Source organism: Meles meles, chromosome 6 (genome assembly GCF_922984935.1).
Source record: "Meles meles chromosome 6, mMelMel3.1 paternal haplotype, whole genome shotgun sequence".
Classification (NCBI taxonomy): domain Eukaryota; kingdom Metazoa; phylum Chordata; class Mammalia; order Carnivora; family Mustelidae; genus Meles; species Meles meles.
The window spans coordinates 49,474,212-49,490,963 of NC_060071.1; the positions used below are offsets into that span (position 1 = coordinate 49,474,212).

The 16,752-nt window shown below is 53.9% G+C and overlaps 2 protein-coding genes across 4 annotated transcripts in view; both read right to left on the reverse strand.

Annotated features, from left to right (window-relative positions):
• IGDCC3 (immunoglobulin superfamily DCC subclass member 3) overlaps nt 1-10,312 on the reverse strand; it is a 42,489-nt gene extending 32,177 nt beyond the window's left edge. The window contains exons 1-2 of one of the 2 annotated variants that reach the window (XM_046010329.1): nt 10,216-10,312; nt 7,833-8,138 (exon numbers count right to left, since the gene is read on the reverse strand). In XM_046010329.1, the coding sequence (XP_045866285.1) occupies nt 7,833-8,138; nt 10,216-10,294 (385 nt within the window). In that variant the 5' untranslated portion in view covers nt 10,295-10,312. Of the gene's footprint in view, nt 1-7,832; nt 8,313-10,215 lie in introns of those variants that run through there. The other variant, XM_046010328.1, reaches the window with a different exon arrangement.
• Nucleotides 10,313-12,859: 2,547 nt separating this feature from the next.
• The window catches only part of IGDCC4 (immunoglobulin superfamily DCC subclass member 4), a 39,004-nt gene continuing 35,111 nt past the window's right edge, over nt 12,860-16,752 (reverse strand). For both annotated transcript variants that reach the window (XM_046010355.1, XM_046010354.1), the window contains exons 19-20: nt 16,561-16,722; nt 12,860-15,823 (exon numbers count right to left, since the gene is read on the reverse strand). In XM_046010355.1, coding sequence (XP_045866311.1) covers nt 15,413-15,823; nt 16,561-16,722 — 573 coding nt within the window. In that variant the 3' untranslated portion in view covers nt 12,860-15,412. The remainder of the gene's footprint in view (nt 15,824-16,560; nt 16,723-16,752) is intronic.

The following is a 16,752-nucleotide window of genomic DNA, read 5'->3' on the forward strand; positions in this document are numbered from 1 at the left end:
GCCTTCAAGCTGCTGTAAAAAGTCTCTCTCTCTCTCTCTCTCTCTCAGTCACTCACACACACACACACACACACTCTCTCTCTCTCACTCTCTGGCCGGCAGGGACTCTGGAGAGGAGAAGGAAAGGCAATACAAGAAAGCCAGGAGTGAAAAAGTCCTTTCTCCCTGGGGGCGGGGAGGGGACGGGGTTAAGGGGGGCTGGGGGCCTGTTTCATTTGCAGGCTGCAAATGCCTCTCCTATTCACGGGCCCACATTCCCAGCCAAGGCGCCCGGCCACGGACAATGCCGGGAACAGGAACAGAGGAGATTTGCACATTGTGTTCAAGGGGCCAGCTGGCTGCCTGCAACAGTGGAGCCAAGGTGTGGGAACCAGAAGCATTCGACTTCCACATTCGAGTCCTGCGGGTGGGGGCGAGTGGGGCCCTCCCCCCACAGCTGGGGCCAGTGTGGCTAGGGACAGGGCCCTCATCCAACCAGGGACTGAAGTTCGAGGCAGGAGACCCCGAGACCCACGCCTGAAGGGTGCCAAGTGCTTTGGTCTCCGCCTCACACCCCATGTGGTCAGGAAGTCTCATGTCCTCTGCAGATAAACACCGAGCAGCAGCCGCCCACGATTGTGCCGGGTGTGCTTCGTTCCCCCGCCGGCCCGGCCGGCTCCAGAGCTTCTGCTCCTCTGAGCTATGCTATCAATTACAAGGCCAGGAGAGACACACAGAGAGAGAAAGCAAGGGAGAAGCAGCAAGAGAAACAAGGGAGAGCGAGCTTTGCACCCGCAGGGCCACATGTTCATTCAGTTTTTACCAAGCTCCACAGGCAGGGGACGTGAGAAATACAAAAGCGAAGCCTTTAGGAGCCTGAAGTCTAGTTGAGGAGACAGATGGAATATCCAGCCACAAAACGGTATTTAACAATGTAAGCAGCCATCACTGAGGGGAAGCTTGAGCCTGAGTGCCACAGGCCGCGAATCCACCCCGCTTAGCAGGGTGAAAGAGAAGAAACTGATCGGCTAAGGGACAAACAGGGGCAAGAAGAGACTGGGAAAAGGCCCACCAAAGGCGAGCATATCCCCAGGACAGGCTGGATGGCAAGCAAGCCTTCACACCTTAGAGCAGACAAGAACCTGAACCCAAGCACCCACTTTCACAAAGAGGAAAGCAAACCCTAGAGAGGGCAAGTGACTTGCCCAGAGCCACGCAGGAGCCTGGTGTCCGGGCAAGCGCCCTTCCATCACACCTCACAGAGGCCAGGGACTGTCTGAGGAGTGCCAGTGGGGTATCAACTGGCATGTGGAAAGGGCCTGACCCTCCCCCACTTGCACCTGACTCTGGTGTAGTTACACGTGAGCTGCGGGAAAGGAGAGCCGGCCTCTGCATTGCCAGCCCACTCGTCACACCAGTGACATTTCCGCTGCGACACCTGCTTCCTGCTCCACTTGGTAGGCAGATGTGTGTGACAGAGGCAGTTGGTGGGCGCTTCCTCAGGGATACCTCAGCTGAGCTGACCTTCAAGGATGAGAGAGAAGCTTGGGCTCCATATATCAGGCCTGAGTGTCCACCCTCCAGGTGACACAAGCCTCTGGGGTTCCCAACCACTGCACCAGGAACCGCTTCCCTCCAAAGCCCACTGCCCTACCGTGAAACACTTTGGGGTCCCCTCAATACACTGAGCCCCCCCCCACAAACTGTTCTCCCCATTAGCTCCAGCCCATGGTTCTCCTGCCACCACCCCTTACCCTCAGCTCCGAGTTGGTTCCACAGGTCTGGCTCCAGACCCTGATCCCAGATCCACACAACCACGGAACTTGCTGCTAAAAGTGGGTTCCAGAGTAGCTGTTTGTACTGCTTTCCCTCAGATGGGTTGAGAATGAATCAGATTTTAGAAGTGGGTGCCTGAGGGTCTGAGAAGTCGGTGGAGGCAGCAGGAGACTCTCCCTTGCCCCACCCCACAGCCTCTTCCTAGGAGTCTGGGCTCACAAGGAGCCTTCCTGGAATCGGCACAAGAGGAGTGTAGAACCCTGCATTTCTCAGAATAATAATGTTAATATTTGAGGAACACTTTCTAGGTGTCCTGCACTGTGCTGAGTTCTTCACCCAGACCGTCACAGGTAATCCTTATAACATTCTTTGTTGGGAAGTCCTATTTCCCCATTTTGAGGTTAAGGGGTGCCTGGCTGGCTCAGTAGGTAGAGCATGCAACTCTGGGTCATGAGTTTGAGACCCACATTGGGTGTAGAGACTGCTAAAAAATAAGTAAACTTTAAAAAAGTAAGTGTAAACAACTTGCATTGGAATTTTAAAAGATAACAAAATATTATATCTAGAAAATAAAGACTCCAAACAGGTAAGCGATTTGCCCATGTCCGTCCAGCGGTGGGCAGTGGCTTCTGCAGTTTACCCTCACAGCCACCGCTGGGCCTGCCCTGACAGCCCCAGGCTGGGAGGGAGGCCATCCAGGCTCTTGGAGGACTGGGCCACCATCCAGATAGGCTGAATCTCATCCTAAATTAGTGGTCAGTACCTAGCACTGACAAAACTACTTAAGGTCTAGAGGTCAAGCCCCATGCCAGGTTTTTACACCCAATCTACTCACTTCATCCTCCAACAGCCTTGATAGGCTGATAGGGTTATGACCATTTTTTCAGACGAGGGCTCAAGAGGATTAGTAACTCACTGGTGAGGGGCAGAGCTGGGGTTCAAACCCATCTGGGTTTGGTCCTGCACCACATTCTGCCAACCTCACTGTGTTGCCCACACACCCCCACACCAGAGATGGTGGATGGCCTGGGGGGCGGGCTCTGCTCCAGCACCTATAAACCAGCAGGATCCGTCCGTATTGCCCGGCCTTTGGTGAGACATGCAGGACCCTAGGCCTTGGCCTAGACCTACTGATTCAAAATACAAATTTTATCAGGCTCTCCAGGTACTTCATGGGCACAGTAGAATTTGTGAAGTCCCACTCTAGATCACATAGATCTTTGCTCCCCATTAGCTCCAGCCCATGGTTCTCCTGCCACCACCCCTCACCCCCAGCTCCAAGTTGGTTCCACAGATCTGGCTCCAGACCCTGATCCCAGATCCACACAACCACGGATCTTGCTGCTAAAAGTGGGTTCCAGAGTAGCTGTTTATACTGTTTATTCTCCAAGGGGCATAGGACCAGGAAGTGAAGGGTAGGGCCTGAGGGCATCTGCCTGAGGAGGGTTAGGGGTGGGTCCCCCAAGCATCCCCCCTCCTTGTATCTAGCGCATCTTTTTTTTTTTTAAGATTTCATTTTGGGGGTTCCTGGGTGGCTCAGTCAGTTAAACATCCCTCTCTTGATTTCAGCTCAGGTCATGATCTCAGGGTTGTGAGACTGAACCCAGTTTGGTGCTCACTTCAGATTCTCTCTCTCAGGGGCCCTGAGTGGCACAGTTGGTTGAGCATTGGACTCTTGGTTTTGGCTCACGTCATGATCTCAGGGTCTTGAGATCAAGCCCCACATCAGGCTCAACACCAAGTCTGCTTGAATTTTTCTCTCTCTCTCCCAAATAAATAAATAAATAAAAAGATTCTCTCTTGCCTTCTGCCCCTCCCCCCCAACTTCTCCCTCTCTCTCTCTCTTAAAAAAAAAAAGGGGGTTTTATGTATGTTTGTATGTATTTGAAAGAGAGATTGTGGGGGCACCTGGGTGGCTCAGTGGGTTAAGCCTCTGCCTTCAGCTCAGGTCATGATCTCAGGGTCCTGGGATCCAGCCCTGCATCAGGCTCTCTGCTCAGTGGGGAGCCTGCTTCCTCCTCTCTCTCTGTCTGCCTCTCTGCCTACTTGAGATCTCTCTCTCTCTCTCTGTCAAATAAATAAAATCTTAAAAAAAAAGAGAGAGAGAGAGAGAGATTGTGAATGAGAGAAAGAGGGAGAGAGAACCTGAAGCACTCTGGACTGAGCACAGCCTAACTCGGGGCTCGATCCCACAACTAAGAGATCATCACCTGAGCTGAAACCAAGAGTCGGATGCTTAACCGACTGACCCACCCAGGCACCCCAAAAGATTTTATTTTTAAGTAATCTCTATACCCAACGTGGGGCTCAAACTCACAACCCCAAGATCAAGAGTCACATGTTCCATCTACTGAGCCAGTCAGGCGCCCCACTGCCCATCCCTCTTTGGGGTCGTCCAGGTGCACAGACTTCAACAGGTATGAGGCAATGCACATGTTCCCACTGGGTCAGGTGACACACATACCCTCCCAGAGACCCTCCAGAGGGATGGCAGAGGGTTTCAGAGGCTAACCTGGCTTCAGCCCATACTCTGAGGCTTGGGAGAATCCCCAGGCCCTCCCAGGAAGGAGTTAAAATAGAACAAGTTGCTCTCTGGCTCCAATAATTCCACTCCCTGGTAGATTTCCCTGGTGTACTTCCTAACCGAATCCCAGTGAGGGAGAGAGCTGGGGGCTGGGAACAGAGTCAGGCAGTTTGCTTTCGCTGGCAATGTCTGTAAAATCACCTTTCGGTGAAGAATGCCATATTGGCTCCCATGTGCCTCCTGTATACTAGGCAAATCATGGGATGTGTCAGTCCTTCCAACCATCCCACAAATGTAGGAGTATATGCACATTTCACAGGTGAGGAATCTGGCCCACAGAGAGGCTAACTTGTCCGGGTCTGTCTCATTATTAACAAGTGTCTCAGTTTGCAGCCTCCAGACCCCAAGCACATGGAACTGCAGGGCAGAGAAACCAGACATGTCAGAAGCAGGAATACTCTTAGGACCCTGAGCCACTCCGTCCTAAAGAGGAGATACTGGGAACAGAAGCCACCAAGGGACCAGCGTGCAATGTAGCCCAGCCTGGTCAGGCCATCTTTCGATGACAGCACCTGAGGCCACTGGGATGGAAGAGGGGGCCTTTTTTTTTTTTTTTTAAGATATTTATTTATTTGACAGAGAGATCACAAGCAGGCGGAGAAACAGGCAGAAAGAGAGGAGGAAGCAGGCTCCCTGCCCAGCAGAGAGCCTGATGTGGGGCTTGATCCCAGGACCCTGGGATCATGACCTGAGCCAAAGGCAGAGGCTCTAATCCACCAAGGTGCCCCAAGAGGGGGCTTTTCTAGCTGTGGCCTCTGGCCCAGAGCTCAGAGGCCCCAGCAGGGCTCCCCCCACAGACCTGGGCCCCTGTGTGCCCCACTGGCGAATCCACTGGGTAGACTGTGTGTCTGTGAGTTGTGCTGAGCCTGCCGATTCCCCATCAGCCCCCAGGGAGCAGGCAGGAGAGGCAGGGGCTCCAGAGGGCTCCTCACACCTTTCAGCAAGGCACCCTCCCATGTCACACAACATCTGCAGCGCCCGCAGGCACACGGGCAGGGAGTTATTACCAAAGGAGAAAACTCAGGCAGCTAATCAGCTTTGGAGGTTTCTAGGGACATCAGCTTGTGAAGTGAGGAAAGGAGATCCAGCCACCCGGTTGCTTGGTACCCAAGCGTTCCCCCATGGGGTCACCAGCCTTGCAGGGGAGAGAGAGGCCATATCAGACCGCTGGTGCCTAGAGGCAACCCCCCAGCTGTCCCCAGGACCCCAAAGGATTAACCAGGCTGACTTCACCCACTGGCCCTTCCCCCAGCCCACAGCTCAGTTTCTCATACTGTAGGAGTTTAAGGAGAACAGACATCTTGAAGGTATTACCATTTATAGAAAAGCACATTTACAATTAGCTATATATAAACACCTGGGATTTATCTCCCAGAATTCTAGGCTGGCGATGTAGGGGCAAGTGCTGACACAAGCTGGGGCCGTGTGGGGATTCTCTCCCCAAGAAATCTTACTTTTCTCCCCAGCAAATCTTGGGGGCCCCACCCTGCATCCACGTCCACGCTTCTCTTCCTCATACCCTGCCATCTGCTGAGAGGCCACACCAGCCTTCCCTGCACCGCCGAGAGCTGGCGTGGAGGGGTCGCTGAGCCAGAAGTGATTGGGTCTCCAGGTCCAGGGCTGCCTCCCAGCAAGCTCCATATGGGGGCCTGAATCAGCCTTCTTTAGAACAAAGGGGCATCTTCAACTCAGTGAGAAGCCTCCTGCCTCAGAACGATTCATCACTCACCAGCCATTCCGAGCAACTGGGCAAATGCCCTAAGAGCCAGGAGGAAACTGGCAGGCCCTCAGCCGGGGGAGCAGCGGCATGCCATGGAGTTAGGCAGGACGGGTAGGGCTCCTACTGCCCAGACTGCAGCCTGGCTCCTCGGCCTACTGCAGCGTCCCGGGATCCCTCTGCCTCTTAGTTTTCCCATCTGTCAAACGGGGGCAAAGACTACCTGTCTTCTCCAGGCCATTGTGATAACTGAACGTTCATGCAGAACACTTAGGGGACCCAGCACACAGCAAGGGCTTGGTAAGCATTAGCTGGAATTATACAGGGCACCTGAATGACTCAGTTGGTTAGGTGGCTGCCCGAATTCCCCTCGGGTCATATCTCGGGGTCCTGGGATGGAGCCCCGTGTCAGCTCCCTGCTCAGCGGGGTGTCTGTTTCTCTCTGTGCCTCTGCTCCTTGCCATCCCTGCTTGTGCTCGCTCTCAAATAAATAAGTAAATAAATAAAATCTTTTTAAAGATTTTATTTATTTATTTATTTGTCAGAGAGAAAGAGAGGGAGAGAGAGATCACAAGTAGGCAGAGAGGCAGGCAGAGGCAGAGGGAGAAGCAGGTTCCCTGCTGAGCAAGGAGCCCGAAATGGGACTCGATCCCAGGACGCTGGGATCATGACCTGAGCCGAAGGCAGCCGCTTAACCAACTGAGCCATCCAGGCATCCCGTAAATAAATAAAATCTTAAAAAAATAGAATTATTACCAACACCTTTAAGGCATAGCCTCTTGAAGCAGCGTCTTTGAGGGACACTCCCCCAGAAGTACGAAGTTGTGGGGTAGAGAACTACCTAGAACTTGCTAAAACTTTCGCCTTCTCTCAAGAGCAGTTCTCAAGCCTGATACACACCTTGCCTCACATCCCCAGCTTGACCCCTTCAAGAGCCATAGATAATTCTGACTTACACAACCATGAGTGTGCACAAATTAAAGAACAACTGAATTTTTGCGGGACAGGGCAGTAGAACACAGCCTTCATTTCATCTCAACTACTGGTGGTCGATCAGTGTAAGCAAAGCACAATTCTAGAACTGAAACTCCCCGCCTGGCCCTTTCTCTCCCGTGCAAAACACATCAGGTGTCAAGTCACCACAATGTGCACTTTAAAGACTTACAATTTTATTGTCAATTATCCCTCAATAAAGCTGAATTTTTTTAAAGAGGCACATTAGCATGAAGGTGAGTGGGAGTAACGTCATCATTGTGATAACCTTGAAATTAACCTACCATATTTTTTTGTAAAATGAATTGTTGACAAGCTTCCGAATATCATTATCCTACCCAAAAGATCTGAAAGTCAGCACATAATTTAAAATTGCACGTAGCCAAATTACCCTTCAAAATTCTCTTAAATCACCCATAAAGTATGACAGTTGTTTCCTGAGACACAAGCATCCCACTCGATGGACTGGGACGCTCCCAGTGCAGCCACGTGGAAGCTAAGACACACCGACCCAAGAGCTGGATAAAGCTTGCTCTCTTTCTCTCCTTCTCCCCCCAGCAGTATTTGGCTGTATTCTTGCCGAATCCCATTCTAGTCAGTTAAATGAGTACAGGGTATAATTCCACTGCCACAAATGACTACTATGTACGTCTCAACTGACCCATGCTGAGAAATCAGTCCTCCAGAAGGCTGCAGAAGAGGGAATTGCTCCCCCTGATCCCAACCCCTGGGCAGACCCTGAACCCCCAGTCTAGGAAAAAATGGTAATGGGTGTCCACTTACTTGCAGCCTGGATTCGAGCCTTCCGGCTGACCACAAGTCCAAAGCGGTTCTGAGCCACACACTCATAGTCACCCTCATCTGAGGGGCTCCCTCCCCGATCCAGCCGGAAGTGAGGGAGCATCAGGGACCCATTGGCCAGCAAGGTGGCGTGGGTACTCTCCAGCAGCTCCACTCCATTCTTCCTCCAGGTGATTCTCACTGGAGGGGTCCCCTCCACCCTGCAGTCCAGCACTACAGGCTGCCCAGGAACTGCAACATCATCACTTGGCTCCATAGCAAAGGCCAGTTCGGCAGAGTGGCCAAGACCTGTGTCGGGCGGGGGAGATGGAAGGAAAAGGAGAGGTTAGTGTGAATTGAACAGGCAGGAAGAACTTCATACACAGGTGGCCCAAGTTCTCAAAACTGTACACCCACCCCAACTTTCAGTAATGTCAGTAGAAATCTCTATTACATATACAATTTTATGCATTAGAAAGTGCTGTCTTATGCAGTACCTTTCTCAATCAGCAGACCATCTCAGAGAGAGATATTATTTGTACCTTACCTCCTTTTACAGACAAGGGAACTGAAGCCCAGAGATAATGAAACAACTTGTCTAGGGTGTTACAATTCATAGTAACACATCTGAGATCCCAAAGTAAGACTGATTCTAACATGGCTGCTACCACTTCTGTGATCACTCTGGCTACACACCGCAGCCTCACAGGATTTCAAGGTCAAAGTGTTCAACCTGTCCTAGCGTCCCATTCCTCATCTGATAGGTACACGGTAGGCAATGGGCCAACCCCACTGCCTCTGCCCTAGGACACTCTGTGCTTTGGTTTATGTGGTTGTTTTGCCTTTGTCATAAGGAGAATTGAGGGGTTCCAAGCGTCAACTCAGAGTTCCCAAAATTCAGGAAGAGGGAGGTTTCTAGACTCCTTATTCCGAGCGACCTCACCGCTCCTGTAGAACAAAACTGAGCTGGAAGAAGAGAAGGGGAACAAGGAGAGAGGGAAGAAGGTGATTGGGGAACGAGGGTGGGGGAGCCCGACAGGAAGGACAAGAGCTCCAATCCCAGGCATGATGCTAAGTTCCCAACTTCTCCAACGAGCAACTTACCAGACCAGTTATCACCTCACTCCGGGAAGAATGAACGAACCCACCTGGTCCGAAAGGGCAGCCACAGACCCCCTCGTCACATTTCCAGGGAACTAGCGATCCTGGAGCTGGCCCCTCCCCAACGGACCAGCGCCCTCCCTGGTTGGGGGAGACGGAAAGTGGGTGGGGAGAAAGGGGGAGGGGGACCCGCCTTAACGACGATTCCCCTAGCCAGAGGGATATGTAATAATTTAAGACATTTGAGGGTCACGACCTTTCAAACCCCTACCCACGCTCCCCCTGCCCTGCATTTCAGCCGCTTCAGCCCCCAACCCAACCCCGGTACAGCAGTCGAGGAATAAAGTTTCTCCTAGATGCGGACGCGGTATCCTGCTTCTCCCGAGCGGAATGGAGGGAGAACACCGCCTAGACCGGCGTCTGCGGAGAACCTGGGGTGGGAGGGGAAGGGCCTAGATGTGCGCTCCCCTCCCGTGAGATGGGCCCATTACAGCCCCTGAGGGAACAGGGTGGTGGTGACGCAGCTCTGGGCAGCAACGCGGGCAGACCCCGAGCCCGGGGTCAGGGGCGCTCTGCCCGTGCACCCTCCCGGGAAGGGCGGACACGTGAGCGTCCCCGAAGCTCGCTCCCTCTCGGTCGGCTTCTCTTCCCCTTCCCCGGTCACGCGGTCTCCCTCGGGTCTCCCCCTCGCCACGCGCGGCCCGCCGGGACTCTGCCTCCTCCTCTGCCTCGGTCTCGGCCGAGCACTCCCGGTGCCAGGGCCAACTCTCGACCCGGGATGTGCCCGGTCGGACCCGCCTCCGAACCCCCGCCCCCGGCTCGGCTGCGTTCGGTCTCGGCCGCCTCGGGCTACTCTGGCCCGCAGCCGGGCTCCGCGCACCCCGGCCCGCCCCCTCGGACGGGACTCGGCCCTGAGGTGCCCCCCTGGTTCGCTTCTCCCTCTCCCCAACTCCCGCCCGCCCGCCTCGCTTCTGCTCTGCGGCGCTCCGTGCTCCTCGGTCTGGGCTTGCGTCCTGCTCGAGTCCCGGAGCCTCAGCGCCCCGAATCGGAGTCTCTCCTCCGGGGCCGCGTCCTCAGCATCCCCCTGCCGGCCCGGCCGCCGGCCTCGGGGCCCTCTCCCCCGGCTCCGCCCCGTCCCGCTCGGCTCCCCTTCTCGGACAAGTCCCTCCTGCCCCGGGTCCGCCCGCAGGGTCCGCGCTGCTCTCCCCAGTTCCGCCCCCTCGCGCCCACCTACTCCCCTCTCGCCCTTCCCGGGGCTCGGTCCGCGGCCGCCCGGGGCGCTCACCGTCGCTCGGCGCGGACAGCAGCAGCGGCAGCAGCAGCGGCAGCAGGAGCCCGCGCGGCGCTGCGCGCGGAGCAGCCATGGGGCTCTCGGTCCGCTCGGTTCGGCGACGCGCGGCTCCGGGGCCTCTGGCGGCTCACAGCGCCCCGCGGGGTCGGCGCCGGGGCCGGGGCCGGGGCTCCGGCCGGGGCCGAGCCCGGGCGGCGGCGGGCTGGGGCCACATGCCTGCCTAGGAGCGCCGGGGGCGCAGGGGGAGCGCCGCTTGCGCCATCTTGCACCCACCCCGGCGATCTGTCAGCCTCGCCCGGGGTGCGCGCTCCGCACTCGCACCGCCCGCGCCCGCCCCGCCCTCCTCCCTCCGCCCGCCGCCCCTCTTCCCTCCCCTCCCGGTCCCCTCCCCCAGCCCCTCTCCCCGGAGGCCCGGTCTGGGGAACAAAAGAGCCGGCGAGCGCTTTAAGCAGCCGGACATTCCCGGCTGCGCGGCGGACGCACCCCCTGCGCTTTGAACTGTGGCTGGAGCGGCCGGCGCGGTCCCGGGCTACTGCCCCGTACCCCCTGCCCGCGGGCCAGCCCCGGACTTGGGGGGCCGGGGAAGTGGAGAGAGCCAGCGGACTGTCAAGTGGGTCCGGGCTGCGGAGAAACACGCAAAGCCGTGGGGTCTGCTCTGACCCACTCTTTCTGCTGCACCCTGCACCACCGAGTCCAAGTATATGTTTTCGAGATAATCGCCTAAAAGCTGCACAAACTTGTCAAAGGTTCGGTTTTCCCTGGTTTCTGGTCCTGCCACCCAAAGGTGCAAGACTGGCCTCTCTAAACTACAGAGTTCTGGCACTGAGTGGACCGGAGGTGGAAGGGGTAGGAAGGCAGCTTCCCCCAGGGCCCTGAGACAGCAGACCCAATAGGACAATGAGAACGCAAAAGTAACGTGGGTTCTGACCCCAGTACTGCCTGCTGTCTAGCCCAGCCAACCCAGGCAGTCACTCTCAGAGATCATCTGAGAGATAAAGATAATCCTATCTCTCCTGCTCATTGCCAGGGATATTTAAAGGACACGGGTGGGTCCTAACAAATGATCTGGTATCTGGGAAAGCACACTGAAAGTTGAAACTCCCAGTAACATTTCTGTGTCACAAAGAAGACTCTCAGTGTTTCATGTCTGAGAACACATGAGCCAAGGAGTGCACCAATTTTAGGGAAGATAGGTATGTATTACCTCTTAGGGGATACATACCCATGTTAACGCTCAGAGATCTTGAATCTTGGCCTTATTATTAAATGATCTTCTGTTGAGTGCGGCATGATGAGCTTGTCCATCTATTCCCTTCTAAGATCAGGAGAGTTAAAGACGGTCCTCTTTGCCTCACTCAGCTATTTCTTCTTCCAGCATTAGACTGGGATGAGAAGGAATAACTAGGTTTCTCTTTTGATACCAACTCTGGAATCTTGGAATCAGGAGTGTTAGCCATCCATAAACCTAACTTTGGTGCAGATGAGTAAAAAAGTGCAGGCCTCCAGAGATCAGGTAAGTTTACTGCTGATGGAGTTTGCCCAGCCCAGGACTCCTGACTCTCCTGTAGCAGTTGGGAGATGAATCTAGGAGGCAGGACTTGAGGTATATGAGTGAGCCATGGGAGGCAGTGGGGGGAGGCAAGGTTGGGGGACATACCCAAACCCCAAACCAGTTTCATCGTGAGGAGGGGCAGGAGTGATGGGCCTCCACTGGCCATAAGAAAGGGAGGGAGGGGGGCTGCCTGGGCCCAAAGTCCTGGACTTCCCTCCTGCAGGGCTTGAATTCTCAACAACCCCTTCTTGGCTTGTCCTAGACTCAGAGAGGTCAAATTGGTGTCCTGAGTTGCTGTCATTTTAAATTCATTTTGACAAGTGTTTAATTCTTCTTTATCACAGCCCTCGGTCTGAGAGTGATATGCAAATAATGGCTATTCGCCTGCCTGCAGAATGTGCAGTATCTCTCCCTGTGATCTGTCAATTAACACCGGTCTGGCCCATCAGCCACTTTAGGGGTGGTCCCAGGCAGGGTGGCCTCTGGTTCTTGGTTCCCTCAGTAGAAAAGCATGCTACCTACCAGGCTCTGGAAAGATCTTAGCAGAGTGTCATTCCGAGATGCATGTGGGGCGTGGGTGTGGAGTTTTGCGTGTGGCTGCATGCCCATGTTTGAGTTAATGGATCCAAGGGTGTTTGTGAAGGTAAGTGTGTGTGTGCGTGGGTCTCTAAGCTTGTAGGCACAGTGCCCATATGTGTTACCATGCAGCTGTGAGCAACTCTGGAGACCAGAGTACACAGAAAAATAGTTGTTAAGCCCAAATCTCTGGAGTTGCTTGTTCACTTCTCCTTTGCACCCAAGAAAGTTAAAAAAAAAAAAAAAAAAAAAAAGTCTGTGACCAGTTGGAAAGAGACTCCCCCAAAAAGCCTATAAGTTTGCAATCAAAGAAAGCATCTTTCCTAAGTTTAAGTCTGTTTCCTAAGAGCCTTCTGAGGGAGAAGGGTGGTCTGGTTCTTTCCCATGACCATCTGCTCTCTACTCTCAGAAACTCAGCATATCCCATCCTGGCAGGAAATATACTCTCTAGGACAGAAAGACTGAGGAAATTCTAGTCATTCCACATTTTTGGAAAATAGTTTATTAATTCATTATAGGGACAGATACATGATCAATGCCTTGGCTTAACACTAAAGAATATAATATTTATGAGGAGGAAAAAATGCTGGAAAAAAGAATTAAATAAAATAGCATAAACTAAATACTGACAAATAAATGAGCAGGTACCGATTACACTTGTCATGCATCAAGAAAAGGAAGGTTTCTAAATGAGACTCAAAAAACATAAGGCATCGATGGTAGGTGACAAAGGGATTAATACCCTGTAAAAGGCCAATGGACTCTTTTCTAATAAAAATACTGCTACAAAGACACAAACCTAACACTTCCAAATTACCCAGAGCCCAAATAATATATAATGCTAGTGAGTAATGGCCACTTTCTTATCAACTGTGAGTTATAGGCAGATACCAGATTTATTACTTATTTGCTTTTGAGAAACAATTTTCCACCCAACCTAATGGGTTATAAATTGTCTCATTTGCAGCTATTTAATTTAAACCAGAACCTCAGTGCCTGTTAAACAAGAACATGAAAAATGACTATGTGGTGTAATGCTAAGAGCCTACTGTTAAAACAGCCATTTGATTCAGGGCAGTTCTTTTTTTTTTCCTCTCCCTTTTGGGGCATGGGGTGGTGGTGGTGGAGCAGAGCAAACCAGAAAATAAAAAGAGGCTTTTGACCTTCAGAGCAATGGCAAAACACAGACAGTGGCCTCGGCCATGGTGACGCTGGATATCACAGGAAGAGTCCAAGCAACAATTCCATCTTCAGGGAGCTACAAGCCAGCAGGAATAATCTCCGCTCTCCCGGCCTGGCTGGGGCAGGGAGGGGAGGGAGATGTAGGTGCGGATGTCAGGCGGGAGTGACACCCGAGTGTAATAAACACAGATGCTGAAAGGGTCTGAGGGAGTCGCAACTCTGCTTGAGAGACATGTCACCATTAAAAAAAAAGAAGAAGAAGAGGGGAAAGATAGACTGGTTATTTCTAATTTGGCCCAGAAGCCAGAGTTAACCCTTGATGTGCAGATCAGTTAAAAAAGATGCATTTAGGGAGAAAAGCCCCCACATCCTAAGCTCCAAGGAGAGGCTGGGGTGCAAAATCAAATAAATGACCTTGTTTTCTCTACACAGGAAATAGAAGTCCAGCTTGTCCCTGTGTGACAGGTCAACGGAAAAGAACTTTAGGATTGAATTTAAAGGAAAAAAAAACCAAACCAACCAACAAAATGAAATGAGCCAATTACCCTTGTCCTGTGCAAAGGCCTCAGTGCCAGCCCCCAAAGGTTGAAACTCCCCTCACCCCCCATCCATGAGCTCCTGTTCCAGGTGTGCAGAGCGGAAGGGAAGCTCCTGGGCTGTGGTGCTCCCCATCCCTACTCTCCTTCTCCCCTTCCAGCTTCAGCTGGGAAGGAAGGGCCCAAACCCCCTCTATCCAGCAACCCTGCCTTCCTACCTCAAAGGGAGAAGTCACATTCCCCTTTCCCTTTCTCAGAAGTCCCCCTGTGTGACTTGCATCACCCAACTCCAAGGAGAATCCTCCGACCCAGGGAGAAAGACACAAGGGAAACTGGAAGATCTTCCCCTAAGACGGGCAGTCTGCCTGGGGCGGGGACATATGGTGGCACATAGAGAAGAGGGACAGGAGGATGGCCGGTGAAGTGGGTGGTGGACACAGAAGTCAGGCTGTGGCCTCAGAGCAGACGTGAGGTAGTCATGTTGTTAGGGAAGGGTGCAGAGATTGAACCCAGGCAGGTGAACCACATGACACGGTCGGGGAGAGGGTGGGAGACAGCAGAGACAGGAGACAGAGAAACAGTGGAGTGGATAGGAAAGCGGAGCCCAGAGGAAGAGCAGGGCAGAACTGGGAGCACGGGGCTGACTGGAGACAGAGCACAAGAGGAGTGGAGGGGAAGGGAGGACAGGAGAGCCAGGGCAAAGGATTTCCAAAACCAGGCACTTCCCAAATGACAAAACGAAATGCAGAGTTGCTCTGAGGGGAGCCAGATTCACCCTGCCCCAGCAACAGGGACAGGGGCGATGGGTAGTGACACCAGCGATAGGTAGTGACAAGACCAATGGGTAGTGACAAGACGAAGATGCTAGGCAACCAGAGCCTACTGCACTCAGCCCAGCCAGAAGGGGAAATGGGCCGGGGCTGTCTTTGTCAGACAGGGCATTGCAGACACTCTCAGAGTGTGTAATAAACGGCTGGGTGACAGAGGAGGGACGCCCACAGGGCTAGGGACTAACCACTCTGGGGCACTATCCTGACCTGGACGATCAATTAGGCCACAGGGACCTCTACCTGGACAAAGTCTCCCAGCTCGCCAGCTAGCGCATACATGTGCACGTCACATAGAGCCATGCCTCACAGGTCCCTCCCACAGGACAGGTGCCAGAGTGTGGGGGGAGTGGATACTCCCATTTCTTCCTCTCCCCACAGCCACAGCCCCCGGGGAGGCTTCAGACACCGTGACGATGCTCAGGAACGAGGCAGGTACATGGGCATACCTACTCAGCCACATGGGCCGTGTCCCATGATCCATCCTAGCCTGCCCCAAACTGCACCCTCTAGGGGAGCTAGGCAGAGGAGGGGACTGGGGCTCTGGGCAGGCCTGGACTGGTTCCTAGCGGGCAGGGGGCCTTTGGCTGGCAGCTGCTCCCGGGGGCCTCCTCCAAAGCCTCACTGGGCTGGAGGTCTGGGTACGGATAAGAAACGCTGGCTGCCTCTGGCAGGCAGGTGAGTCTGTCTGGCCCAGGGCTTGCCTGCTCACACCCTCCCAGCTCCCTGTCCAGCCAGTCTACCCCTTGCCCTAGATCTGTGACTCCCGAAGGGAGGGCAGCAGCCTCTGGAGGCAGGGAGTCCTCAGGCTCCAGGTCTTGGAGGTGGAGGTCAGGGTTCCCTTTGGATGCACCGAAGTCGGAGTGGACGATGACTTCAGCCTCCACCTGATTCCTGCAGGCTGGGGGCGGCTTCTTCCTACCGTTGCCCTGGTCAGAGCCGAGAACGTAAAGACAGGGTGACCATTGCTGAGAGTGATCATCAGAAGAATGATCACAGGGGCGCCTGGGTGGCTCAGTCGGTTAAGCACCCAGCTCATGGTTTTGGCTCAGGTCATGATCTCCTGGGTCCTGGGACTGAGCTAGCTTTCAGCTCTGTGCTCAGTGGGGGGTCTGCTTAAAGATTCTGTCCCTCTGCCCCCCCCCCCAATCTTTCTCTCTCTCTAAAATAAATATGTCTTTTTTAAAAAGTGGCTAACATACTTGGGGCAGAGAAGGACTGACCCCTTCCCCCAAACCCCAGAGCACAGCGACCGCTGTCCTCCAAGAGATGATGATCAGGCCTATGTGAAGGCAGGGAGAGAATGGAATACTACCCATTTGCCTTTGCCCAGAGTTCCAAAAGTACCAGATTTAGTCAGAGCCTCAGTGCATAGGAGGAAGGGCAGAATGCACTCAATCCAGGCCCTCCCTCAGATCCATGGTAATATTGCTGGGACCCACTAAGGCAACAGGAGAGGAGCAACTGTCTTTAACCCAGGGGAGATAGATCTCTGCCAACTGCCTGCCCCCCACACACCCACCTTCGGAGGCTCCAGGGGCCTCCTAATTAGAATTCCATCCCCATGGAAGTTATCATCAGGGGTCACGAGAAAACTCACTACTTGGTCTTCACAAACACAGAGCCCCTTCTCTCCTTTCCTCCCTCTCCGTCCCAGGACACTGACCTTTATGGCATCATACACCAGAGCCTGCAGCAACAGTGTCTGCCCCGTTCCAGCAGGGGGCAGCAGAGCCCGGGTCAGAGAAGGCATGGCGCCTGCATGGGGCAGCTCACAGCCTGCCCAGGGACCTGCCCAGCTTGGCCCACCTGGCTGAGCCCAGGAGATCTGCAAGGGGAGAAAGCATGGGAGCACTGA